Source organism: Mauremys mutica, chromosome 3 (genome assembly GCF_020497125.1).
Source record: "Mauremys mutica isolate MM-2020 ecotype Southern chromosome 3, ASM2049712v1, whole genome shotgun sequence".
NCBI lineage: Eukaryota > Metazoa > Chordata > Testudines > Geoemydidae > Mauremys > Mauremys mutica.
The window spans coordinates 101,223,780-101,251,383 of NC_059074.1; the positions used below are offsets into that span (position 1 = coordinate 101,223,780).

The following is a 27,604-nucleotide window of genomic DNA, read 5'->3' on the forward strand; positions in this document are numbered from 1 at the left end:
CATCCCTGCCCATCATGGCTAATAGCCATTGATGGACCTATCCCCCCAGGAACTTATCTAGTTCTTTTTTGAACCCAGTCATACTTTTGGCCTTTCACAACATCCCCTGGCATCCTTCAAACTCCCACATGTTAGTCAGGACTGCTAAGGTTCTCAGCTGACCTCAGCTACTTTGGTAATGCATGGAGGTGATTTCTCAAGTGCAGCAGCTACAACCGAAAACAAACACTGACTTTATGAACATTCAGAACACTTTTCCGCTAGAGACTTAATAACTCATTGACTGGTGTATATGAGACTGGCTTGGGTAGATTGTATATAGATAAAGACCAGTTATTCAGCCAGAGAAAACATTTTGGGCTGAGTTGTGTTACCCTTATTCATGCTGAGAATTAAGAGATACACTCTCAGTTGGAGTAAGGCTAGCTTTATCGGGCCCACAACAATGGGGAGTCCATTTTCAAACATGGGTAACTAGATAAATTAATACTTAAATCCTGCACTTGGAATCTCAAACTGGTACTTGCACAGAAATGACATTGTAGGGTAGTTGTCAAAATGATCAATGTATATACAGGAACAAAGTTGGATAAAATGTACTGTATAGTTTGTCAGACTGTTCTCTCACTTCCTATCATCCAGACAGACAGGTCACTAAGATAGCATGCTAATCCTTAAACAATACCTATAGAGACACGCTACAAATGAGTTACTCCAAAAGCAAGTGCAGATTCTTGTAAATATTGTCAACATAGAGGGCCCTATGTGAACTGTTCTAAAAGATCTCCAGAAACAGCATAGGCATCTATTAATGCTAATCAATTCATAAGAGCCCTACTTGGTTAATTAAGTATATGTGGGAAACAAAGTAAGAGTAGAGGAATCTGGTCTGAAGATTTTACCAGTCACAATCATTTTAAATGCTTTGCGAAACCAAGAATAAAATAAACCATAAATGATTGGATTACAAGTAGAATTGCAGTATCCCAGCCAGAGGAAGGCATTGTACAAGTCTTCAGGTGTTGAGAAGTTAATAAAAGGATCAGCTATTGTAAGAATAAAGAAAGGCAGCCAACAAAAAACAAACACCCCCATAACTATACTTAAAGTTTTAGTTGCTTTGTTCTCTTTTTTTGTGGAGATTTTGTTTTTCATTGCAGAAACACATTTTATTACACTAGGGATTTTAGCAATTTTTCTTGAATGCTTTCTTGCCACTGTAAATATGTGGACATAGATACCCACCATCACTGTGCCTGGGAAAAAGAAGGTTATAAGAGAAGCCATCACTCCCCAGAACTTATTAAATATCAGTGCACAGAAACCACAGCAGTTAATGGAAGCAACATATACTTCAATGCCATCAGTATTCAGCTGTGAAAAAACTAGGCTAAAGGCAAATAAGAATGGGACAGACCAGCTAATGAATAAAAATAGCACTATCACAGGGATAGTTATTTTGGTGACATAATGCAGTGGGTCGCAAACTGCATAGAAACGGTCAACTGAGATAAAACACAGATGGAAAATAGAGGTGGTACAGAGCATTATATCACAACAAGTATGGATTTTGCAGAAGAGGTCTCCAAAATACCAGCATGACTCTATAGACCTGATCATACTGTAGGGCATAACCATGAAACTAAGCAAAAAGTCAGTAGTTGCCATGGAGCAGATCAGGAAGTTGGTTGGAGAGTGAAGCTGTTTGAAATGAGCGATGGAAATGATCACAAGCATATTTCCACCCATTGTGAGCACTATTGCTCCCACCATGAAGATGTACATAGCCCAAAGACTGATTGTAGACCTTACATTTCTAGGACATGAATTGTTAACAGAGTCAAAGCAATACTGCACATTCCGTGGACTCCAGAGGTTGGATGAATTCATGATCTGAGATCAACAACAGTAACTTTTTCAAAAGTATTACAATACAGCCAGTCCTGGGGAAAAAGAAAAAATAAACAAAGTGACATTAACAGTAGCAACATCTGCAGCCTGTGTTTCAGATTAGTTGATTAACACCTAACATTAAAAATAATGAGCGTAATTCTACTGTCAATTGCAATTACATCAATTCAGAACAATCCTCATTTAGTTTAGAGGAGTTACTCCAAACTTACACCACTATAAGAGAGAGCAGAATTTGGCCCAATGATTGAAAAAAAGAAAAAATGGGCTGGACCGTTTTCTAAATACTTTTGAATCATAAGGTGCTAAAAAATTCTAAGTAATATTGAATATTTTTGCTATGGAGTTTACATTCAACACTATAAGCACCTTGATAAGAGCTTTGCACAATGAAAACCTCAAACATACGACACTCACCTGTACTGCAAACACAGGTGGATTCTGGTTTTGTGGGGCCCTGGGCCAGAACAAGTGGGGGCCCCAGTCCACCACTTCTGCCTGCAACCCCCCACCCACCCCTGCACCTCCCTGTACCTCCCCCAACACTCCTGCCATGGAAATGGGGTTGGGGCGCGGGGAGGCTTGCCCTGTTCTGCCTGCCTGGTTCTCCTGCCAGGGATCAGGGTCGAGGTGCAGAGCGGGGTAAGCCTCCACCCCCCCCATCCTTGATCCCCGGCAGGAGCACCAGGGAGGCAGAGCATGTCAGGGTGTGGGGGCGTTCATTTTTCCAGAGCCCCCACAATGGGCTGGAGCCCCAGGAAATGGGCCTCTTTAGTCCAGTGGCTAATCCACCACTGATTGCACAGTTCTACTGTAGCCCACAAAAGCTTATGCTCAAATAAATGTGTTAGTCTCCAAAGTGCCACAAGTACTCCTGTTCTTTTTACAGTTCTACGCATCATCTCAGAGATCTTTGTTCCTGGAGGTACTGCACATACTTCCAGGAGAGACATTACAGCACCAGGAAACCCACACTGATTGATGCTATAAAGATTTTAATATGCAACACTTCGTGAAGCTCGCCAGACATCAAGGTAAAGAGTGACACAAACTGACTGACACCATCCTCGTTTTAGCATGCTTGCCAATAGGCCACTGAGTGTATACCTGCAGACTTGTTTCTGATTGTAATATGAATCCACCAAGGAGCTTACCCTCAACACATACTTGGCTAGGATTAAGAGAAATACAATAGCATCGTGCTAAGGAGTCACTGAGGTTTGCTGAACAATGTGTGCCTCAAAGCATTGAAAGATTTGAAAAACAGGTAAAACAGCACCAGTTTAGTGAACTTTATTATGGATAATTGTTATTTAAGACTTCTGGGTTTTTTTATTTAAAGCAGTATTTACTACTACAGCTATACATGTGTAAGAAGAAAAAAAACATATATGTCACCTTACGGTCTGCACACTCTCATCTACATGATATTCCTTATGCCAGCAAACTGGTGCACAGTTCTTAGTGTACAATAGAATGAAAGTGATGGAGTTTGAAGATGGCTACTATGGCCTGAGAAGGTTCATCTTATATGCTAGTGTGTGCATGCATATGCACATATACATAAATGGACACACATGCTATGTATATGTTATTAGAGTTTGGGAGTTTAATTAACATTATTTCACAGTAGTAAACTAAGGAATTGTGTTCCTCCAGTAATGCCAACAAGAGTTTCTAGCAATATCATGAACCCCAAGACTCAAGTTTTGGGGTTTCTCATGCTACAAGGTTCCCAAATTTAATTAGATACTTAGATTATTTACACATCACGGACTCGTTCTTCAATAGAATACAGATTTTAATCAAATCAGTTGCCCCCTCTGCATGCCCCATTTCTTCCTCCTTTCAATTCTATAGGTCCATATCCCTTCTCGGGTGTTAGCTATCCCCCCTATTTGTCCCTCACCTATTCCTGTGGTTTTTTTCTTTCTCCCAGCTTGTCAGGTTCATATAAAGCTATTTCTGGACCAAAGAGCACATGAAAGCTTTCTGGCATACTTTTCTAATATCCATTTGAAACTCTATTGCATGATAAGAATATGAACATTTGCCATTATGAACATATTGCAGGTTTAAAACAGGTATGCCAGGCTGATATCAAAATATAGTCATTATAGTAGGGTTCATTATCTTATATAAATAATCATGTAGTATGAATGCAAAAGCCAATTATGCTGTGTGTACGCTTAACATTTTGTGATCGTTCACCTCTCTACCTCTTACATCAAAGATATAGAAAGTATCAGGTCTATTGTAGGCCAAATCCTTACCCCATTAAAGTCATCAAGAGTTTTAACACTGACTTTGATGGAATCAATATTAGATCTTATGTCTAATAAAGTTCATTACTACAAGCATTTAAGCATGTGTATAACTTTACTTCCATGAATAGCACCAGTGTTTACTGTTTACCCAGAAGTGAATAAGAGTGTTTGCAGGAAAGGATCTTTGTATATTATCTTGCCTTAGTATGGTACTTTGAAAGGATATCTGACATTAACATTAATAAGAACTAGCACAGTGTGTGTTCTCAGTAAGAGACTGCAATCTCATGAAAAACAATATTTCTAGCCCAGCCCTGCAGTCCTCACATTGGTAATTATCAGCTTATTAATACCATTTAGAGATGGTCTATCTGTTACTGGCGTAGCATAAATTGTTGAAGATGATCCAGCTGTCTTTCTCTAGTCAGTTTCTGAATGATCTTGCCACACAATTTAAGATTCAAGTCATTTCTTTATTTTACAGTCATTCAAGTTATTTTTATGATATAGAGAAGAATATTTCTTCTGAAAAAATCACAAGAAAACTTTTTCTCATTACAGTCAGTCCACTATTTAGACTGGAAAATCAAATAAATTGCAGTTCCTCTAGTACTTTACAAAATAAAGTTTGTTATATCATTACATTGGAGTGAAAAATGTTTTACCCGGTCGCTCTCCATACTTCATCTCTTCCCAGAAAACATTTTTGGCTGTGATGTTTGCTTTTGTTTCTAGTCTTTGGTTTCAGTTAGAAAATCTTCTGATTCAAATTAATTAACAGTTTTAGAACTTACCTGCAAAGTGTGTATACATCTTCTTTTTCTTATTAACTCACAAAGCTTGTTTGATTGTTTTTTTCTCTCCATGTGACTCCTTGTGACTCAATGAAAATGCATTTCAAATTTGTCCTCCTTTCTTATCAGATTAACTGGGTTGTTGCTAGTATATATACACATCAGAGAAGACCTGTAGCTGTCTCTGGTGAGTTCACAATCTCCTATCTTGTCTTTACTTTGGCGGATTAACTCTTCATTCTGCTGCTGCAACTGAAAAAAATTATACACAAACAACCCAGTGAGGACATTATTTGATTTGGTTCACAGTCATACTGGAAATGGGAGAATGAACTTTACCTCTACTTCAACATGTTAAATATAAAGCCATGGAAGGTCTTTTACATTATAAGCTTTAAATGACAGGGGCTGTCATTTACTCTGCTCATTAGGGCTGGCTGAAAATGTTCGGTCAGAACTGTTTTTCGTTGGAAAAATGGGTTTTTGGCTAAACACATTTTTTTTTGCAATAAGTGTTTCTTTTCAATGGAAATTTACAGTTTCTCATAAAAAAACTAAATGGCCACAAGCCAAAATATTTCATCCTAAGCACAAAATATTTCAATTCTGAATTTCTGCCACAGTGCCTCATAGGAATTGTATTTTGAGTACCTTACACTCTGGTTCTCCTCTCTCCACACTCCAATTCTCCACAGCCAGACTTCATTTCCCATAATGCACCATGACCATGGAATTCTCATGCTATATAACCTCCACTCAGCCAGAGGGGAGACTGTGGCACATCATAGAAGATATAGTCCAACTAGGGAGCACAGCCTACAGAGAAGAATGGGGCCTGAGGCACTTGAGCTAGAGCACCCAGGAGGCATTACAGTGACAAAAAAACCACAAACATTTTCCAACCAAAATGAATGATTTTTCACTTTCACTGATATTTTCCATGGGGGAAAACCCTTATTCTCTAGTATTGATAGGACCCTAACCTGTCCGAGGTCTCCAAGTTCTGTTGCAATGTACATGTAAAATTATAATAATTATCAATTGAGAGAAATGAAAAAAAGGAACCACTTAATGTCTCATAAGGGAAAGGGAATCCAAAGATGGTCAGTTACATTTAGAGATGCACAAAACATTCCAGAAATAATGTGTGTCTCATTCACATTATTCTACTTCCACACCTCAGCTTTCAACCATTTCAACCCCCTAAACATTATGAAGGGTCCTGAATGATCATTCTGACCATGTGTCTCTGCACTTCTAAATTCAAGCCATGATTAGTCACACAAGTAGTGAAATACCACAAGGCAAATTGTTCTCACTGAATCCCTAGCTCTATCTAGGCCTTACTTCAGGAGACCATTCCTAGTGAGCAAAGCACTAAAGCACTTACTTCGCTTTGAACACAAGGTTCGGTTCTACTGAGTTAAACAAACGCTCAGGTTGCTCTGCTGAATTAGAACTCAGAACAGTAAGTAACACCTAGGTGAAAAGAAAACTTGTTCTTGTGAGATTTTTCAGCCAAGGGTTCTTATCCAAGTTCCTGTGACTGTTTGGATGTTCTTTAATTTTCTTCTAGCATGGATATGTAGCAAAAAGGCTAAGATATGTTCTGCTCATTTTTGTTTGCATTATCTCTTATATTCTGCAGAAGATAACGCAAAACACCAGTCCAGAACAGCTCATACTGTGACACAAAGGATTATCCAAAAGTACATAGGTATTTACAGGTAAAAAATAGATACCCTTGCTATAAGCAGGCATTGTATAAATCTATACAATGTGAGTTATATCTTTTCACTATAATATGTCAGAATAAGGAAAGCTAAAGAAGAGAACACTTGTGTGAACAAAAATCATTGGATCTGCAAACAGCACTGGTCACAGCTGGGACAGGAAGAGCAGGAGTCAGACACTAACAAAAGGCTGGATAGATTTGCTGAACATGGAAGGGAACAAGAGAAATGTCTTAAGATCACTTTTGGTCCAAAAAGATCGACAATGTCTATGTCTTGATGTATAGGCTGACATGCATTTGAAAAGCCATTTTCCATGGTATTCAGTGTAATGGAAAATGGGGCAGATCTGCAGTGTTTACATGTGGGTGGGAATAACACACCTGATTTAATTAAAAGTTAGTATTGCCCCCGCAACAGCAAATATACTTCTATGCTACCGTTCCACAAAGCTATGTTCGTCAGAAGCAGTGCAGTGTTAAGATCTCCTGTGTCTCATATGGGACAAAGGCTGGCTGAGAAGAAACACTTTTACAGCCAAAAAAGTGTACTTCGCAATTTCTCCAGTGTCAAAGTACTCCCCTACCGAGAAGGTTCATGGCTAGAATTGAGGATTTGTAATCAAGAAGCAAGGTTGTTATTGGAGTACATGCAATGTATTGGGCCAACTCATGAGGAATTGTGCGGTATGTTGATGGCACACTCAGATCAATATTTAAAATAACTTGGGTGCCTAAAATTAGCTCCTGAATCCATATTTAGGTAACTATGAGCTTCTGCAGGGTTTAAATGTGGATTTTGGAACTGAACTTTAGGGCTTCACATTTGAAAATTTCAGTATTGCTACTGAATTAGGTAACAGGAAGCTATAAAACCATTTTGAAACTGTGTGTGTGTGGGTGGGTGGAGAGGTGTATTATTATTAAACCAGAGTAATTCTGGCAGTGACTATAGTGAAGCCATTTAACATACAAACATCAGAAACATTTGTAGTTTGTTGCCTTCAAATCCAGATATTTTATCTAATGTATTGTTGCCCTTTGGCTGAGGAGTGATGAATTTTCAGGCCTTGCAGCAGGTCATTTTCCATTGGTGGAGAGAAGTTAACATCACAGAGTCAGATATCTTATGTGCAATTTGTTTATTTACATGATGCATAAGCCCTTATCTATACAATTTACATACATGCCCTTTCAGTCTTAAATCACCACCTGCACCCACAATCATTCCCAGCTCTGCCATGCCTAGACCTCGCCAGGAACATCTGCCTTTGTCACTTTGCTACAGATTTCCAGCCATCCCAGCTGCCAAGGAACCTTCCCTCTCCTGGTTGCTCTATCAGGTCAGGAGCCAGAAAAGCAGTAGCAGATTCACCCAGAGCTGTTTCATCACAGTGCCCTCTGCTGACTTCTTATTGCTCAGGAGATTTTCCATACTATTTATCTAGGTAATTTTAGCACATGGGATCTGAGTGCCTCCCTTAAAGGGTTTCAGAGGCCATTGTTCACAACTGAAAATGTAGATGATGGATTTTTTTTCTGCCATTTTCCTCTTCAGATGCCAAATCTCTCTTTCTCTGAGCTCCATTCCCTGCTTTGGTGTCTGGTCCGATGCTTACTGAATTCACTGCACATCGTTCAATTGATTTAAAGGGCACTGGATCAGGCCCTTGCTTTCCATACCTGCTCATGGGAGGTGGGACTTGTTCACACTCCAACCTAAGAATCTCTAACTTTCATCAGTGGGTTGCAAGCAGCCAGCCTGTCAGATATCTCCTTGCTATTTCAGTCCCATCTGCTTTTGAGGAAGCAATTGACATTTTGGGTTTTAAGCCCACCCCTTCTGAGATTCAAATGGATATTATTCATGCCACCTGTGTTAAAAATTCAGCAAAGAAATGTATTGGTACTGAAGCAATAAGAGATCACTAAAAATATAAAAAATCAGTAAATAAGTAAGTATGCTGTAGTTTAGCAGTCAGAATGCAATGCATTTACACTATATTAAATTGTTAATGTCAAATTTAAATCTAGATCTACAATATATGTTACCATGAATATAATGGAGGCTTCTATTAACTAAATATTACCATTGGATAACAACATGTCTGAGTGGGTCATCTGTGAGGACTGAATACATGCCTTCAGTCCAGAAAGTATCAGCTTCAATTGTCTGAGCTAAAAGAACTGGGTTCAAATTCTGCCTCCAGAGAATTCAGCTGCAAAGTTCCCATTGATTTTAGCGGGGCCAGAATTTCACACCAGATCTGTTTGCTTGGCAGCAATAGCAGACTCAAACATCTACACATGGTCCAGCTACTAGAGGAGGACAGAGAGTTACACAGTTAAAGTATCAGTTACGTTTGCTCTAAGAAGCCAGTTATAGTGTGCCTCAGAAAACAGATTAGCTGTACACATACAGGAACGTGGATTAAATATTTTACCTAATATTCAAATGATTTCTGAAACCATACGTTTAAAAAGACATGTATTCAATATTCCATAGTAAGAAAGTAAATACTACCCTAGAAAAGGGGTATATAAAAAAAGAATAAATTAAAATCAAGATAAAATATAAGGTATTTTTTTTAAATAAAGTGCTTGGTGAAAGTGTTTGGTGAAAGTGTTCTGTATATTGCATCCTGAAGACCACGTATACTGAACAATGAGTATCTAGTCATTCATAAGGATTTTTTTTGTTTTTGCTATTGGATCTTGTTTTCAATTTCAGATATTCTATTGTAGTTGATTTTTATCAGAAAGATTAGTTGTACGAGACTGTGGATTGAATATTTTACCTCTTAAGATATATTTCAATGCTTTTTGAAACCATGAATAAAAAAGTCATATATTAATGAATTGCAGGTAGAGTTGAAGTAACCAAACCAGTTTAAAGCATCAAACAAAGCTAAAGTAGTAGTGAAATTTAAAAATGGGTCAATTAAGAATGTAAAGAAACATGCAAACCAGCATATTAGGAATATCCCCATAACTACACTCAAAGTCGTAGCAGCCTTTCTGTCCTTTTTCTTGGAAAGTTGACTTCTAACATCATTGTTTGCATCATCAGGCATGTTGTTCACAACACGCGCATGCTTTTTGGATATTACAAAAAAAAATTGCATATATTCCTATCATGACTCAGCCGGGAGCAAACAAATCTACTGTAAACAAAATGGTTCCCCATAATTTGTTGAACACAATAGGATACAAACTAGAGCATGCTACTAAAATCTTAGCCTTGTAGTCCAGAAACATATGCTTCTGAAAAAATAATCCCAAAAGCAAAAGCAGCTAGCACTGTCCAATAAACTGCTAGCAATTGCCTTATCACAGGAAAAGTTATTTTGCTAGAATAATGCAGTGGGTAACAGTGTAGTGGGGTGGACTGCCCCACTCCCTGAGAGTATGGGCTGCAACAAGCCAGGACATCTGCATAGACAGGGAGCCAATTAAAGAAGGCCTTATTGTGAGCCAATCAGGGCCCAGTTTGGAGACAGCCAATCAGGGCCAGGCTCAGCCCTATAAGAAGGTTGCCCAGGAAGAGAGCAGGCAGTCTGTCCCAGGCCTCTAAGAGGGGAAGATTAATCTCCAAAGGCAGGAGACTAGCATCACGGACAGCGCAGTGCTGGCCAGGCTCGGGGAGCAAAAGGGAGGTCTAGCTCGTAGCCTGCCAGGCTGCCAGCCCTGAAGGGAAGGGCCTAGCGGGTGCAAGGGGCCGTAGGAGAAGCGGCCCAGGGAAGCAGACAGACGAGGGAGAGAAGGAGGGCAGGAGGGCTGCTGCCAGAGGGTTCCTGGGCCGGGATCTAGAGTAGGGGGCGGGCCTGGGTTCCTTCCTTCCCCCCTTGCAATACACCCAGCCATTGGCTGTAGGGAGCGACCATTATAACGAGGGAGAGAAGGAGGGCAGGATGGCTGCCGCCAGAGGGTCCCTTGGCCAGGATCCAAAGTAGAGGGCGGGCCTGGGTCCCCCCCTTGCAGGACACTCAGCCCTTGGCCGTAGGGAGCGGCCATTATAGACTATGCCAGATCCCTGACAAGAGGGACTAGACTCAGAAGGTGTGGTTGGACATGGTGTCTGGGGTGTAGGACTGCTGATCAACTCCCCACCCCCCCGGAAGGGTGTGTGGATGGACTAAGGGGCACTACCGTAGGGCAGTGGTCCTGAAGAGGACACCGCGAGTTGGGAGCAATGTGGGTCCACACGCCAACCGAGGGCGGGACGATGGATGGGACACCACCAGGAAGGGGCACTCCACTGGACAGAGCTAATTCCCAGAGACAGCCAGCAGGAGGCATCAGGTGGTGAGTCCCAAAACCATTACAAACAGATAGCATAAAAGCGATCAACAGCAATGGAATGAAGATGGAAGATGGAAACTAAACAGAGCATCAGATTAAAACTATAGTGGAGTTTGCAGAAGGTGATCCCAAAATACCAGCAGTTCTCCACAGATATGATCATGCTGTAGGGCAGAGGTGGGCAAACTACGGCCCATGGGCCACATCTGGCCCGCAGGACTGTCCTGCCTGGCCCCTGAGCTCCTAGCCAAGGAGGCTAGCCCCTGGCCCTTCCCTGCTGTCCCTCCTCCCCCTCAGCCACGCCGCTGTGCGGCAGGGCTGTGAGCGCCTGCTATTCTGAGCAGCCTGATAAGGGGGCAGCGGTGGCGGGGAGGTTGGATAAGGGGAAGGAGGTCCCAGGGGACAGGGAGCAGGGGGGTTGGATATGAGGTGGGATCCGGGGGGGGGGCGATTTAGGTCAGGGGTACTGGGAGGGGGCAGTCAGGGGATGGGAAGTGGGAGGGGGTGGGGCCCAGGCTGTTTGGGGAGGCACAGCCTTCCCTACCTGGCCCTCCATACAGCTTCGAACCCTGATGTGGCACTTGGGCCAAAAGGTTTGCCCACCCCTACTGTAGGACATAATGTTGAATCCCACAAGAAAGTCTGTAATAGCCATGGACAGAATCAAGAAGTTGGTTGGAGACCAAAGCTGTTTGAAATAGGAGACTGAAATGATTGTGGCAAGATTTCCAAAGATGGTGATGAGGGTGGCTCTATTCATGAACAAATACACTGCACCTCGAACACCTGACTACCTGGACATTTCAGGACAAGATCCATTTTCAAAATTGGAGCAATCAATAAAGTTCTTGGTTGTTTTAGGAGAAACAATCTTTTAGCTAATATGGTGAGACAATAATATTTGTATGTGACTTGTAATATTTGTAGCAATATAGCTCATATATTAGAATAAAACACAGTTAGTTGACAGTAACTATTTAATGAGCTCAACTGATGTAAAACAATATGATAAAATTAAACAGATTAAATAGTAAGCATTCAGGGAGGGAATGGAAGAGCAATGAATTAAATATGTATTTTTCATCCCTATTTTATATTAGCTTTAATAAACTGATTAGTTATTTATTATTTGTATTACAGTAATGCCCTGAATCCCAAACAAGACCAGGTCCCTATGTGCTGAGTGAAGCGCTAACATAAAAGTCACCAGATTTTCACTGACACTATTAGATTAAAATATATCTTGTAATTTATCAACCATTGGAAACATTCATGGTTATAGGCTCTTTACTGGATGTAGTAGGCTAGTTGATTCTCTCCAGGCATTTTCTTAGAGCAGTCAGGCAGTCCTCCTCAGCAGTCCCAGGAGTCATTTCAGATTTTGATCACAAATACAGAAATACAGTTTTATTTTGAAAATATGACCAAGTTTTCTCAGCACACTAAGGTTTTGCAGAGAAAACATATTCAGGAAATCGGGTGCATTTTTGTCTGTCACAAAGTCTTCAGTTGTCCTCAGTACAGACCTTTATAGTGATTAGAGTGAAATAAATCAGAAAACTAGGACAAAAGTTGATTAGTTGCATCATCTAAAGGATAAGAAAATAAGAATTAATGAGGTAGAAACAAGCTGATAACATTTTGTTGCATTGTTAGCTATGACTACAATACTACCAACATTTAAGCATGTAGATAACTTAACCTATATGAGTAGTCCCATCAAAGTCAGTGGGTCACCCACTATTCAAATAGTACCATTCACATTGGGTGAGGTTGGATGTGTTTAGGCATCTGCCTTTTTGGGTAACAATAAAATTGTTGCTAATCATTAGAAGCAGCATTTTGCACATAGGCTGAGGAACCTTTGTCTGGACGACAGCATATTAAAAGCTACTAATACAGCTTGTGGTTTTTATTCTCATTACATATTTTAAACTGTGAACTATGAAGTAAAATTATTTTAAAAGTTGCTTGTGGTCTTTGCTGGTCCATCCTGATGTTTCAAGAAAACTTCATGAACTGGGTCAGAGGTCAGCCAAGAGATTGGGAGAACTTCAATCTATTTATTTTACATTTATATTTATATAATCAGTTATTCTCCTCCCTGTGGGAACTTGACATCTGGGAAAGAACTGACTTTAATCTCATTTCCAACTGAATGAGGAAAGGATACTCAGTTTTAGCCTAGGCAGTGCAGAGAAGGGGCATCATAAAGAAGCAGTAAAGAATATCAAGGATTTATTTTGGGTTCACAGTTCACCTTGAATGCCCTTCGTTTGTAACCCTTGGTATGGCAGCATGCACAGTGTAAGTAGGATGTGCCATATGCCCACATAGTTCATATTTTACCTTAATCTTTATTTCTGAATTGCAGACACTCAGGTCTGGGGAGAGCACACAACGGGTAGATTCTATTTTCTCCCATGTAACAATGTCTCTAGGAGAAACTACCGACATCATTCTGCTTTCCCTATTTGAAACTAATGTTCTACATTAAAATAAGACCTACAAGGAGAAGCTGATATCACTTTCATGCCTAATTCAACTTTTCATATAAAGCAGCATTTAGAGCCTGATCCTGCACCACTGAACTCAGTGGGATCCCCGCCATTAACTTCAATGAGAAAAGAAATAAACTCTTAGGCTCTGGTCCTTGAAGTGGCTCCATGTGGGTAGACCCAGGAGCCCCAGTAGAGCATCACAGAAATCAGTGGAGCTCAGCAAGGGTTGGAGGTCTGCCAGTGTAGAAGATTATGATTTCAGTGAGTAGCTCACAGTGCTCTAATCTCTGTTGCAGTAGCTCTTCTTAAAAATAAAACACAAATATAGGAAATACAAGAGTCCAGTCATGCATTTCACACACACATCATTTTCCCTCCTCTTACCTGCCCATGTCCAGGGAAAGCCTTGATAGATCACACACTGGTTTTAAAACAACTTTCTTATTCCCGTGCTTGTGCAAAGGGTAATATTGAATTTTAAGGGCAGATTGCTCAGAGTGACTGCCTGGAATTACCAATGGATACAACACACTGTGCTTTTATGGCTTTACAAACAGATCTCAGGAGATTTGGAGCCAAATGGGGGGAAAACCCTAGAACTACTTGGCCTTTAGTAAATAAATAAAGGAAAAACTCTTGGTGGTACTAATCTGCTCTCCCCAGATCTCAGCATTGGTTTTTCTTCCTTTGCCTCCTCCACTTTTTTCTTTTACCTTCAGCAATTAAATGGCTCCAATCTTTTGATTAGAGGTGACTCTTAAGACAATGCCATCATTTTGAAGCCATGATTTCTGTTAACGTAATTACTCCCTGCTCTGGCTTTAAAATTATGGTGATTTTTTTCTATGAAATGTAATTACTGTCTTCTGGTCACAGTGCACAGTAGATCTGCAGCAAAGGCAACAACTAAACGAGATTTGCTCCTAAACAAAAGTACACAATGTTTGAATTTTGGTGCATTTGTGGTTAGTCAGTTTAAATGCCTTTCTGATCATTTTGAATGGAAGGAAATATTTATCATCTTTTCCTTTGCTTCCCACAGTATTGATTGTATGTTGTCATGTCCTGCTTTTCACTATCCTACAGAATATGTCCAGAGACATTACCACTAGGGAAATTTGACTCGGTAACAATTGTTCTTCATTTTTGTCCTATGCTCCAGTGTGTAGTATAAAAGCTAATAGCATGTTTCTGGTGTTAGAACAGAAGACAGGTTGACAGGACTGCCTGAGTACTAATTGATACTCTTAACACTGACTTTTTCTGTACTTTGGATAAATCACTTACCCTTTCTGCCTTAGGGCTTGTCTACACTTAAAACATTGCAGCAACACAGCTGTTGCCCTTCAGTGAGGACACAACCTATGCCAGGGTTTGGCAACCTTTCAGAAGCGGTGTGCCGAGTCTTCATTTATTCACTCTGATTTAAGGTTTTGCATGCCAGTCATACATTTTAACACTTTTAGAAGGGCTCTTTCTATAAGTCTATAATATATAACTAAACTATTGTTGAATGTAAAGTAAATAAGGTTTTTAAAAATGTTTAAGATTTTAAATGTTTAAAATTAAATTAAAATGCCGAGCCCCCTGACCAGTGGCCAGGACCTGGGCAGTGTGTGTGCCACTAAAAATCAGCTCGCGTGCTGCCTTCGGCACGCGTGCCATAGGTTGCCTAGCCCATCGGCATAGGTAATCCATCTCCCTGAGAGGTGGTAGCTAGGTTGACAGGAGAATTCTCCCACCAACCTAATGCTGTCTACACTGGAGTTTAGGTCAGTTTAACTGCATCACTCAGGGGTGTAGATTTTTCACATTCCTAAGCCATGTAATTATACTGATCTATGATGATGTTCGTCCATCGTTTTCGAAGAAGACCTTGACATCTAGCAGGTTGTGAGCTGTCCACAGTGCGTCCGCAGGTGGCTGATAAGGCCAATACGGGCACGAAATGTTCTGCCACATGTCGGGCAGACATGTGTGGGCACCACTGTTACTACATTTACAGCTCTGGCTTTACGGAGTGCTCGCTTCTCTTGAGCAATAGTTATCCTTCTGGCTTCAGATGTCTGGCAGCCTTGATGGATCAGCGTACGCCATGTCGATCGGTCTTGTGCCAGAGTTTCCCAGGAGGTGATGTCAATATCCAGGGACTTAAGAGAGGCTTTCAGTGTGTCTTTATATCGCTTCTTTTGTCCCCCGTGCGATCGCTTTCCTTGAGACAGCTCACCATAAAAGAGCTGTTTGGGGATGCGGTGGTCTGGCATCCTTACAACATGGCCTGCCCAGCGTGTCTGGGCTTTCATAAGCAGAGTATAAATTGATGGCAGTCCTGCTCTGGAGAGGACTTCTGTATCTGGCACCTTATCCTGCCACCGGATCCTCAGAAGTCTGCGGAGGCAAGTCATGTGGAAGTGGTTCAGTTGCCTAGCGTGCCTCCTGTATACAGTCCAAGTCTCACTGGCAAACATCAGGGTAGTTAGCACTACTGCTCGGTAGACTTTAAGCTTTGTAGCAAGGCTTATTCCACGGCGGTCCCACACGTTGGTCAACAGTCTGCCAAATGCAGAACTTGCCTTAGCGATTCTGCAGTTGACCTCGATGTCAATTGTCACTGCGCGAGAAAGGGTGCTGCCAAGGTATGTAAATTGGTCCACTGCTTGCAGCTTTTGTCCCTTCACTATGATGGTGGGCTCTTGGTGTTGGGCTTTCGGAGCTGGCTGGTGCATCACTTCGGTTTTCTTTATGTTGATGAGGAGGCCGAAGTTATCGCATGCTGCTGCGAATTTATCCATGCTAGCTTGCATTTCCTGCTCTGATCCAGCATTCAGGGCACAGTCGTCAGCAAAAAGAAGATCTCTTAGCACAGTCTCCTTTACTTTGGTGACAGCCTGGAGTCTTCGCAGGTTGAACAGTTTCCCATCAGTCCTGTATCTCAGGCTGATTCCCAAGGAACTGTTCTGAAAGGCATCTGACAGCATAGCTGAAAACATTATGCTGAACAGGGTCGGTGCCAACACACACCCTTGCTTGACGCCGTTTGTGACGGGAAAGGCCTCTGAAGCTTCTCCGTCGTCCAGAACACGAGCCGTCATGCCGTCGTGGAACTGACGTACCATCAGGATGAATCTGTCAGGGCACCCAAACTTCGACATGATGCGCCACAGACCTTCGCAACTGACAGTGTCAAAAGCCTTGGTAAGATCCACGAAGATGGTATACAGTTCACGATTCTGCTCTTGACACTTCTCTTGGAGCTGACGAACTGCGAAGATCATGTCCACAGTGCCACGCTCTTTGCGGAAGCCGCACTGTGTCTCGGGTAGTAAACCCTGTTCCAGGTGGTCAATCAGGTGATTCAGCAACACTCGTGCAAGGATCTTGCCTGCGCTAGAAAGCAGTGATATTCCTCTATGATTATCACAGACTTTTCGATTTCCTTTCCTCTTGTAGAGGTGTACGATGGACGCGTCTTTCAATTCCTGAGGAATGGACCCTTGATTCCAGAAGGACTGGAACAGCTGAGTGAGTTTGTCAACAAGCATTGCACCACCATCCTTATAGATTTCCGCTGGAATCGCATCAGATCCTGAGGCCTTGCCACTAGACAGCTGACTGATGGCCTGTAGGATTTCAGTCTCTGATGGTGGAACGTCCAGGCTGTAATTAATATCCGCCTGGGGCATTCTATCAATCGCCTCATTATTGATGGAAGATGGGCGGTTCAGTACGGATTGGAAATGCTCAGCCCAACGCTGTAAGATCAGAGTCTTCTCAGTAATGAGAGTTACGCCATCTAAGTCCAGTAGAGGGGAACTCCCTGAAGGCCGAGGTCCGTACAAGGATCTAAGGGCTTCGTAGAACCGTTTGGCATCGTTTCTATCAGCAAACTTCTGGATTTCATCTGCTTTGGCACTCAACCAGGAGTCCTGCATCTTACGAAGCTTGCTCTGTACGGTCCTGCGAATGTTGTTGAAGGCATTTTTCTTAGCTGTTGACGACGGGTCGTTCTGATGAGCACGGTGAAGGCGGTGCTTTTCAGCAAGTAAAGCCTTGATCTCTTAATCGTTTTCATCAAACCAGTCCTGCTGTTTCCTGTGTGAGGGTCCAAGAACCTTTAGTGCAGAAAAGTGCACAATATTTCGGAAGCGTTCCCAGTTCCTCTCAACGTTTTCCTCTAATTGCAGCTCTGAGAGTTGGTTGTCGAGATCTTCTACTAGTGAAGCTGCTGTGTTGGTGTTCCTCAGTTTACTGACGTTGATCTTTTTCATCACAGCTTTATTTCCCTGCGGACGTCTCTTTGGCTTGATGTGAAGGCTTAATTTAGAGATGATAAGTCTATGATCAGTCCAACAGTCAGCACTCGGCATGGCCTTAGTCACCCTTACATCCTGTCTGTCTTTCCTCCGCACGATGACATAATCAATGAGATGCCAGTGCTTGGAACGTGGGTGCATCAGGACGTCTTTTTGCGAGTGGGCAGGCGGAAGATGGTATTGGTGATGATCAGATCATGAGCCGCACATGTCTTCAATAGTAGTAGGCCATTGCTGTTGCATTTGCCGATTCCATTTTTTCCAATGACGCCATCCCAGGCAGAGTGATCGGATCCTACTCTCGCGTTAAAATCGCCAAGTAGAATCAGCCTGTCGGTGCGCTTCACGGATGAAAGTAGGGCATCGAGATCTTCATAAAACTTGTCCTTTACTTCATCCGGATTTGTCATTGTGGGTGCGTAAGCGCTGATTAGTATAACTCGCTTTCCTCTCGGTAGTGGAAGATGCAGTGTCATGAGTCGATCGTTCACGCCCTTGGGAAGACTGGCAAGTTTGCGGACAAGATGATTCTTAACCGCAAAGCCAACTCCAGATTCACGACGTTCGTCACTGCTACGTCCACACCAGAAGAATGTGTAACCACCTCCTGTTTCTGTGAGCTGACCTTCGTTGGCTAGACGAGTTTCACACAGGGCCGCAATATCGATGTTAAATCTTGCGAGCTCTCTGGCGACCAGAGCTGTTCTTCTTTCTGGTCGATCTGCTGAGGGGTTGTCTAGAAGCGTGTGTACATTCCATGTACCAATAATAAGTGGTGTCACCTTGCGTTTTGTTGCTTGAAATTTTGTTATTCGACCGCATAAGATGGGATCCCCTCCAGCCGCGGTAAGCTGGCCAGGGTTCTATGAAGCAAACAATGTTTAGGGCACCTTTTCTAGCCCCTTCCTCTTACTACGGAGGTGAGCAGTGCAGTCCTAAAGAGGGCTGCTCAGTCACTCAGGTAGACGCCGAATCCAGCTGTTGCTTCGGTCAGCAAGAAGACGACCATTAGACCTGAGCCGCCTGTGTGAGGTCCACGGCTACAGCTTCCAGTGTATCCACACCTGCTGCTTCGTCGCTCGCCCATCGCCACAGGACTTTAAAGTTTACGGGAATTGGAGGGATGTCAAGACTTGCGCGTGAATTGGATTAAAGTGAGGGAGAGGTGCGCATAGTCAGCCTCACTCTCTCTTCCCAGATTCCATCTTGCTCCAATGGCAGGACAAAAGTCGAGACGGTTGGAGATGGGCTGGGCGCAGTGGTTGACCAGGGCGTCTTTCGCGTCTTGCCGTGCTCTTAGCGTACCACGTTGCTTGCAGAAACCGCCTTCATGACCGTTGGTCTTATTCCAAAAGGTCTCATCCGCTCAATCTGCCGGAGTCTGTCTTCACATGCTCGGGATAGACAAGGCCCCATCTCACCGAAGGTCTATGCCCGACGGCTACCCTCAACCTGGTTTAGCCAGCCTGTCGAAGCTGTTGCCCGGGGTGTGGCCGCTGCGCATGCTACAGCTACAGGGAGCCACAGGTGAGAGCTGAGTGACAGGTGGGGACCAAAGGTGGACGAGCTGCCCTGAAGGGACACGACATGCCCCTACACCAGAGGTGCTACCCCTCCCTGAACACCCCATACACCCCATACTGATCTAATTTCCTAGTGTAGACCGACCCTTAGTCTCCCCCTCTATAAAACAGGCATGAGGCCACTTACCTACATCACAAAAGGGTGTGAGGATTGAGTTACAATAGTGAATTGCTCTGCAACTGAAACACGCTCTTTACACTAAGTGCTAGGTACAAAGACAAGCCTCTCTTTTTCTTTTAAAAATGTTAAAGTGAATGTAATACTAAAGATAATGAGGGTCATATAAGAGCTCCTTAGCCCTGGTCTACACTACAAGTTTAGGTCGAATTTAGCAGCGTTACATTGATTTAACCCTGAACCTGACCACATGACAACGCGTTTTTTTTTCAACTTAAAGGGCTCTTAAAATCTATTTCTGTACTCCTCCCACAACGAGGGGATTAGCACTGAAACCTTGCCGGGTCGAATTTGGGGTAGTGTGGTCACAATTCAACGCTATTGACCTCCGGGAGCTATCCCAGAGTGCTCCATTGTGACCACTCTGGACAGCGCTCTCAACTCAGATGCACTGGCCAGGTAGACAGGAAAAAGCCTACGAACTTTTTAATCTCATTTCCTGTTTGGCCAGCATGGCAATCTGCAGGTGAATGCAGATCTCATCAGCAGAGGTGACCACGATGGAGTCCCAGAATCGCAAAAGAGCTCCAGCATGAACCAAACGGGAGGTACAGGATCTGATCACTGTATGGGGAGAGGAATCCATGCTATCAGAACTCTGTTCCAAAAGATGAAATGCCCAAACATTTGAAAAAATCTCCAAGGGCATGAAGGACAGAGGCTATAACAGGGTCCAGCAGCAGTGCCACGTGAAACTTAAGGAGCTGAGGCAAGGCTACCAAAAAAACAGAGAGGCAAACGGCTGTCCCGGGTGAGAGCCCCAGCATGCTGCTTCTATGATGAGCTGCATGCCATTCTAGAAGGTGCAGCCACCACTACCCCAACCTTGTGCTTTGACTCCATCAATGGAGTAGCACTCAACAGGGATGCGGATTTGGGGAATGAGGAAGTTGAGGAGGAGGAGGTTGAAGATAGCAAGGAAGCAGAGAAACTGTTTTCCTGACAGTCAGGAACCGTTTCTCACCCTGGACCTATAGCCAGTACCCCAGGCTGACAGAAGGCAAGAGGCAATGGTGAGGCTAATGGAGGAACAAACTGACATGCTCCGGCATATGGTTGAGGTTCAGGAAAGGCAACATGAGCACAGACTGCCTCTACAGCCCCTGTGTAACCAACCGCCCTCCTCCCCAAGTTCCATAGCCTCCTCACCCAGATGCCCAAGAACGTGGTGGGGGGGGCCTCCGGGCACCCAACCACTCCACCCCAGAGGACTGCCCAAGCAACAGAAAGCTGGCATTCAATAAATTTTAAAGTGCAGTGTGGCTTTGTCCTTCCCTCCTCCTTCACACCGCCCGGGCTACCTTGTCAGTTATCCCCTATTTGTGTGATGAATTAATAAAGAATGAATGAATGTGAAGCAACAATGACTTTATTGCCTCTGCAAGTGGTGATCGAAGCGAGGAGGGGAGGGCGGTTGGCTTACAGGGAAGTAGCGTGAACCAAGGGGGGGGTCATCAAGGAGAAACAAACAGAACTTTCACACCGTAGCCTGGCCAGTCATGAAACTGGTTTTCAAACCTTCTCTGATACGCACCACGCCCTCCTGTACTCTGCTAACCTCCCTGGTATCTGACTGTGTGTAATCAACAGCCAGGTGATTTGCCTCAACCTCCCACCCCGCCATAAACATCTCCCCCTTACTCTCACAGATATTGTGGAGTGCACAGCAAGTAATAACAATGGGAATATTGGTTTCACTGAGGTCTATCCGAGTCAGTAAACTGCACCAGCGTGCTTTTAAACGTCCAAATGCACAGGGTAGGCTGGGTCCCCAAGGATAACTATAGGCATTTCAACATCCCCAATGGTTATTTTCTGGTTTGGGAAGAAAGTCCCTTGCTACAGCTTTTAAAACAGACCAGAGTTCCTGAAGATGAAAGCGTCATGTACCTTTCCTGGCCATCCCACGTTGATGTTGGTGAAACGTCCCTTGTGATCCACCAGTGCTTGCAGCACCATCGAGAAGTACCCCTTGCGGTTTATGTACTCGCTGCCTTGGTGCTCCGGTGCCAAGATAGGGCTATGGGTTCCATCTATCGCCCCACCACAGTTAGGGAATCCCATTGCAGCAAAGCCATCCACTATGACCTGCACGTTTCCCAGAGTCATTACCCTTGATCATTGCATGTTAGGTTCACTCCCTCTGGGGCACCTGGCATTGGCCACTGTCAGTAGACAGATACTGGGCTAGATGGACCTTTGGTTTGACCCAGTACGGCCGTTCTTATGTTATGTTCTTTCTTTAAATGTTAGTCAGGCTAAAGACAGAGTGATAATCACTCTATAATCCAGTGCTTAGGGCACCCACCTGTTCAAATCCCTTCTCCTCATCAGGCAGAGTGGGGAATTGTACCAGAATCTCCCACATAGAGGTGAATACCCTAATCACTAGGCTAAAGGCTATAAGGGAGTTTACCACCTCTTCCCCTCACAGCCAATTTCTGTGGCAGTAGATGTGCTCTGAGCATGCCTAATGAATTGGGCCCCATGGAGAAAATAGACATTGCACCATCTCTCTTCATCTGCTTTGAGGATCACACTGGGGCTTAGTCATAAGACAGGCATCTGGATGCCTGCCCGTGGCAGCAGTACTCATGCTCAGAGGTATGTGCCTAGGGGACCTTTTATAGCAAAAATGTTGGTGCTGAGTGAATTTAGGCAGCTAGCAGGATAGGTGGCAGCCAAGCAGGTTTATGTGGATCACAACGATATCTAAAACTGAAATGAGGTGACTAAATCCCTTTGTGGATCTGTCTGGGCCAAAGTGACTTGCCCAAGGTCACACAGTAGACAGTGGCATAGCTGCAAATAGAACTCACATGTCCTGAGTCCCCAGGTAATGCTTTATCTGTTAGACCTTGCTGCCTCCCCTGAAGGTCATTGTTGTTATTACTGCATGGTATTTTACAGAAGTGTACCAAAGAGACCCCTGCCCAAGCCAGCCTCCAGTTTAAACAAGCAAAATACAGAAAACCAAAGTGGGAACGACGCAATATACAAGGAAGGAGAATTAATAGTTGTGTTTAGTGTGATTCTTATGAGTTCCTAAGGCTATGCTGTTCTGTGGGATTGAACTTCTCTCTCCCTTTTTTCTAACAAAAAAAGTTTATCTTGTGCTGTGAGCTGTATTAAAGTACTGAAATGAGGCATGAAAGCAGAGGTGAATGTTATTAGAGATCATCAAAAATGTTCAGTTAAAGTTTTTATGATGAAAAATGGCTTTTTTGACTACATGAAAATTTTCATGAAAATGTTTATATTTGAAATTTTATTGGTCAAAAATTTTCATTTCGATTTAAAAACATTATTGTTTTGGATTGGTGGTGGTGGGTTTTTTGGGTTTTTTTTGTTTTGTTTCCCCTTCTTTCTGTCCCTCCCTCTACCTGCTCCAGTCAAATAAAGGGGAAAAGGCAAAACAAGAGAGAAAAAAAACAGAAATATGAAAACCATTTTAAAATGAAATTGAAACAAACCAAAATTTTAAATTGAATCAAAATGAAAGAAAAGTATTCCAATGCAATAAAAATGGTTTAATTTCTTTCAAAATGATGCGAGACAAGAGGGAAAGAATTTAGGTTGGTTAGGAGATTAAAGGGGGTGGAATCAAGGGGATTAGCTGAGAGGTTCAGGATAGTGGGACCATGGGAGACCTTCACACCAGACAAAAGAGAGAAGGAGAAGGAAGCCACAGAGGTGGGAAGGGACTGGGAGGTGAGGAAGATGGACATATCACAAACTTGCATGATCCTGAGCAGAGAGGGAGAAGGGAGCAGGTGCAGTCACTGCCTTCCACTGTGCGTCATTGTGTGACTCAGTGGCTCTACTTATGCTTTAAAATGAAGATTATGAAATTCATTGCTTTTTTCTTCTATCATCATCTTAATTTCAGAACTTAAAAAAATAGTGAAATGTGTGTACTGATTACACTGTATATTTCAGTAAACTACATGGGTGAAACCCTTTTGAAGTCATGGAAAAATTCCCCATATTTCCCCAGAATGTCACCCTATATTTCCTACTATAGCTCCCAGCTGTACACTTGTATGCAGTGATGAGCTGCCAAAATCTTAACAACCGGTTCCCTATAAAAAGTTCTGATTCAAGGGGAGGGGGGGTACAAGGGAGGGGCTGGGGCAACATACTCATGGGGCCGGGGGGCCCTGCAGGGCCTGGGCCAATTGCCCCACTTGCCTCCTTCCCTCCCCTCCCCTCCGGCCAGCCCTGGAGCTTGCAGCAGGACCCCCCCCCACACACACACACACCTTGCCGGGGCACTCAAAAAGCGGTAGCAGGACGACTCCCAAGCTCAGCTGAGCTGCCCAGCTGGTGCCAGCGGCTGGCCACGCTGCAGCTAGGGGGAAGCGGGGGAGGGGCCCGGGGAGCCTCAGCCTCCCCAGCTGGGAATCCTGGGAGCAACAGGATGGTCCGGCCCACGGACCGGAGTTCTTTGCCCACCCCCTGGCCCTTTAACAACTGGTTCTCCACGGAGGTCTAATTTTAGCAACCGGTTCTTGAGAACCTGTGGGAACCGCCACCAGCTCACCACTGCTTGTATGGCATGTTAGACTAGAATGTAGATAGCTCACTTACTGAAGAAACAAAAGGAAAGAATAGAAATTAAGGGGATAAAGTCTGAGACAAGTAATATAAAGAGAAAATTGAATTACAATGCTGTACTAGAATTACAATAATAAAAATGAGACAAGGTGGGTGAGGTTACAACTTTTATTGGCCCAACTTCTGGTGGTGGAAAAGACAAGGTTTGGAACTTCACAGAGTTCTTCAACTCTGTGAGGCTTGAAAGCTTCTCCCTTCCACCAACAGAAGTTGGTCCAGTGAAAGATATTACCTCACCCACCTTGTCTCTTTCATATCCTGGGACTAACATGGCTACTACACACTGCAAACAATAATAAAAGACAAATACAGTTTGTAGTGGTTAAAATATTTCTTTATATTTTGTGCACATCTACTCAATTGTTTGTTTGGGCCTGGATCCTGTGTCTGACTTGTAGAAGTGGAGTCCTGTGCCTCTATGGAACTCTACTGACTTCAGTAGTGTGACGGGGTAGACTCACCACTGCGGCGCCTCCTGCAGGCTGTCCTGGGGATTAGCTCTGTTCGCCAGTGCGCCCTCCTGTGGTGATGTCTTGCTGCCGTCACTTCTGCTCCTGGACCCAGGCGTCCTTTTCATCACACAGCCCTCTGACTGTGCTGCACTCTGTGCTTCCCGCCTTCCAGGGGACAGTATTGCAGTTTGCTGTCCAGCCATTTCTCCCAGTGGCTACTGCAGCCAGTTGTCTGCTACTTCCTCAGTGGCGGGGAGAGTCCCAGCCCTGCCCACTACCCCAGATCCTGGCCCAGGGACCCTGTAGATGGCCACCACTTGCTGTGTCTCATCCCACTCCTCAGTAGATGTCCCTGGGCCACTTCCCCGTGCCCCTAGCACCCAAGGCCATCCTTACCCGTACACAAAGTATGTAGCTGGTGGGACACCAGGAAATTTGGGGCACCTGGTGCCCCGCACAGCTGCATGCTGCTCCAGCCCCTGCCCTGGGAGAGCTCTTCCCCATGGCCCCCATCCCAGCCCCACCTCTGCTCCACCCCAGCCCCACCTCTTCCTACGCCTGCTCTGCCCCAGCCCCACCCCCACTCCCCTAAGGACTGAAGCAGGGCCGGGCTTGCACTCACCGGCAACAGGAAGTGCAGTGACCCAGCCCCAGCCATGCATCTGGTGAGTGTTGGGGGGCAGTTCCCTCCTGTCCCCCAAGCCAGCTCCCCCCCACCATGGAGTCCTGCCCGCCCTCACAGGGGGGCTGTGTAGGGCCTCAAAATAGCTAGGGATGGTCCTGCTAGCACCCTCTTTGTCCTGGCCTCAGCCTGCAGATCCTTCCAGCCTGCCAGGAGTTGCCTTTAAGCTCCCTAGGTCTCTGCCTGCAGCACTGCTCTGCCCAGGTGGCTTGCTGCCTTCAGCCTGCAAGACAGCCAGTCTTCCTCAAGCTCCAGGGAGTGACTGAAGCTGCTCTGCAGCCCTTCTTATATGGGCCAGCCTGGCCCTGATTGGTTGCTCCACACAGTCTCTCTCTAATTGGCTGCCTCCTGCGCAGCCTCCCTAGGGCTCTATTCATCATAAGTAGGGCTTTTATTTTGGTAAGTCAGGTGATAGCTCTTTGTTACCACGTCCACATCTATAAATCTGTTTCATGTAGAACTTAACATGAAATTTTCACCTTGTGCCAGTTTTGCTCAATCCATTCTTTTGTTGAAGGTGTTGCTCTGCTTCATCATTTTCTGGTTGCAAATGTTCATTTAGATTGACATATTTGCAAAGGATTATATATATATATATATATATATATATATATATTACTGAATTATGAGAGACATGTACTGACATTTTCTACTGAGAGCTTACTTAAACGTAATCATTCACTCTGTATTGCCACTTATATTGTTGGGAGATAATCAGTGAAAACTATTAGATGATAGCATTCTGCAATAATAATTATGACAGATGAATCTTTAATTTTACACTATAATATTCAACCAAACAATGCCCCCTTTTTAACTGAAAATCACCACTGGATTCATTTGTTATAACCAGACTCATTATTGATTTTCAGGAAACAGACTAGCTGTATTGAAGTGTGTCTGGAATATTTTACCTAATATGTATCTCAGTGCTTTTCGAAACCAGGGGTAGAAAAAACCATATATTAATGGATTACAGGTAGAATTAAAATAGCCACACCATGTTAAGGCATCAAGCAACAGCTTAGGAGGAGAGAAATTTAAAAATGGGTCAATTAAAACTGTGATGAAACATGGAAACCAGCATATTAGGAACACCCCCATGACTATACTCAGTGTCTTAGCAGCCTTCCTGTCTTTATTCTTGGAAAGTTGATTTGGTTTTTCATGATCTGCATTTTCAGGCATGCTGCTCATAACACGTGCATGCTTTTTGGATACTAAAAAAATTTTGACATAAATTCCTAGCATAACACAGCCAGGAGTAAAGAAGCCAACTGTGAACAAAACTGTTCCCCATAATTTGTTGAACACAGTATGACACAAACTAGAGCATGCTACTAAAATCTGATAGCCCTCTATTCGAGAAGCATATACTTCTGAGAAAGACACCCCAAAAGCAAAAGCAACTGGCACTGACCAACAAACTGCTAGCATTCGCTTTATCACAGAGATGGTTATTTTGCTAGAATAATGCAGTGGGTAACAGATAGCATAAAAGCGATCAACAGCAATGGAACAAAGATGAAAGATAGAAGTCACACAGAGCATCACATCAAAACTATAGTGGACTTTGCATAAAGTGATCCCAAAGTACCAGCAGTTCTCCACAGATTTGACCATGCTGTAAGGCATAATGGTGAATCCCAGAAGAAAGTCTGTGACAGCCATGGAGAGGATCAGGAAGTTGGTTGGAGAGTGAAGCTGTTTGAAATAGGAGATTGAAATGATTATGGCTAGATTCCCGAAAATGGTGATGAAGATGGCTCCAGTCATGAACAAATACATTGCACCTCGAATACCTGGTGATCTGAAAGTTTCAGGACAAGATCCATTTCCAAATTCAAAGCAATCAATCCAGTGCTTGGAGATATTAGGAAAAGCCATAATCCTTTATCAGATATTTTCCTATTAAGATGTTTTTCTGTGCAGTTTTAATGTTCAGGCATTTCCAATGGACTACAGCTCCTAACATAGAATACAATATAAAGTTAATTGTAAGTAACCATTAAACATTGTTTAAAGTTGTCAGATGAAATCCTGGTCCCATGGAAGTGAAAGACAAAACTCTTATTGATTTCAGTGGGGCCAGGTTTTATCCACCATTTCTCTGATAGATGCTGAAGTAATTTACATGGGTTGACACTGGAAATGATGATGAATATCATTTACAAAAATGTTTTTAAATAAAAATGTTAAAAGTACATATTTTTTCACATCATTAATTTGACTATTAGTATGACATTTCTTTTCGCAATCTATTACTTAAGTT

At 43.4% G+C, this 27,604-nt stretch overlaps 2 protein-coding genes and 1 pseudogene across 2 annotated transcripts; all 3 read right to left on the bottom strand.

Moving 5' to 3' along the window:
- Positions 1 to 846: 846 nt before the first annotated feature.
- LOC123366954 (trace amine-associated receptor 4-like) lies at positions 847 to 1,893 on the bottom strand. Its single transcript, XM_045010908.1, has one exon. The coding sequence runs from the start codon at positions 1,888 to 1,890 to the stop codon at positions 847 to 849; it is 1,044 nt and encodes a 347-aa protein (XP_044866843.1). The 5' UTR covers positions 1,891 to 1,893.
- Positions 1,894 to 9,440: 7,547 nt separating this feature from the next.
- LOC123366660 lies at positions 9,441 to 24,853 on the bottom strand (annotated as a pseudogene).
- A 1,337-nt stretch (positions 24,854 to 26,190) lies between these two features.
- LOC123366661 (trace amine-associated receptor 2-like) lies at positions 26,191 to 27,180 on the bottom strand. Its single transcript, XM_045010306.1, has one exon. The coding sequence runs from the start codon at positions 27,118 to 27,120 to the stop codon at positions 26,191 to 26,193; it is 930 nt and encodes a 309-aa protein (XP_044866241.1). The 5' UTR covers positions 27,121 to 27,180.
- Positions 27,181 to 27,604: the final 424 nt, after the last annotated feature.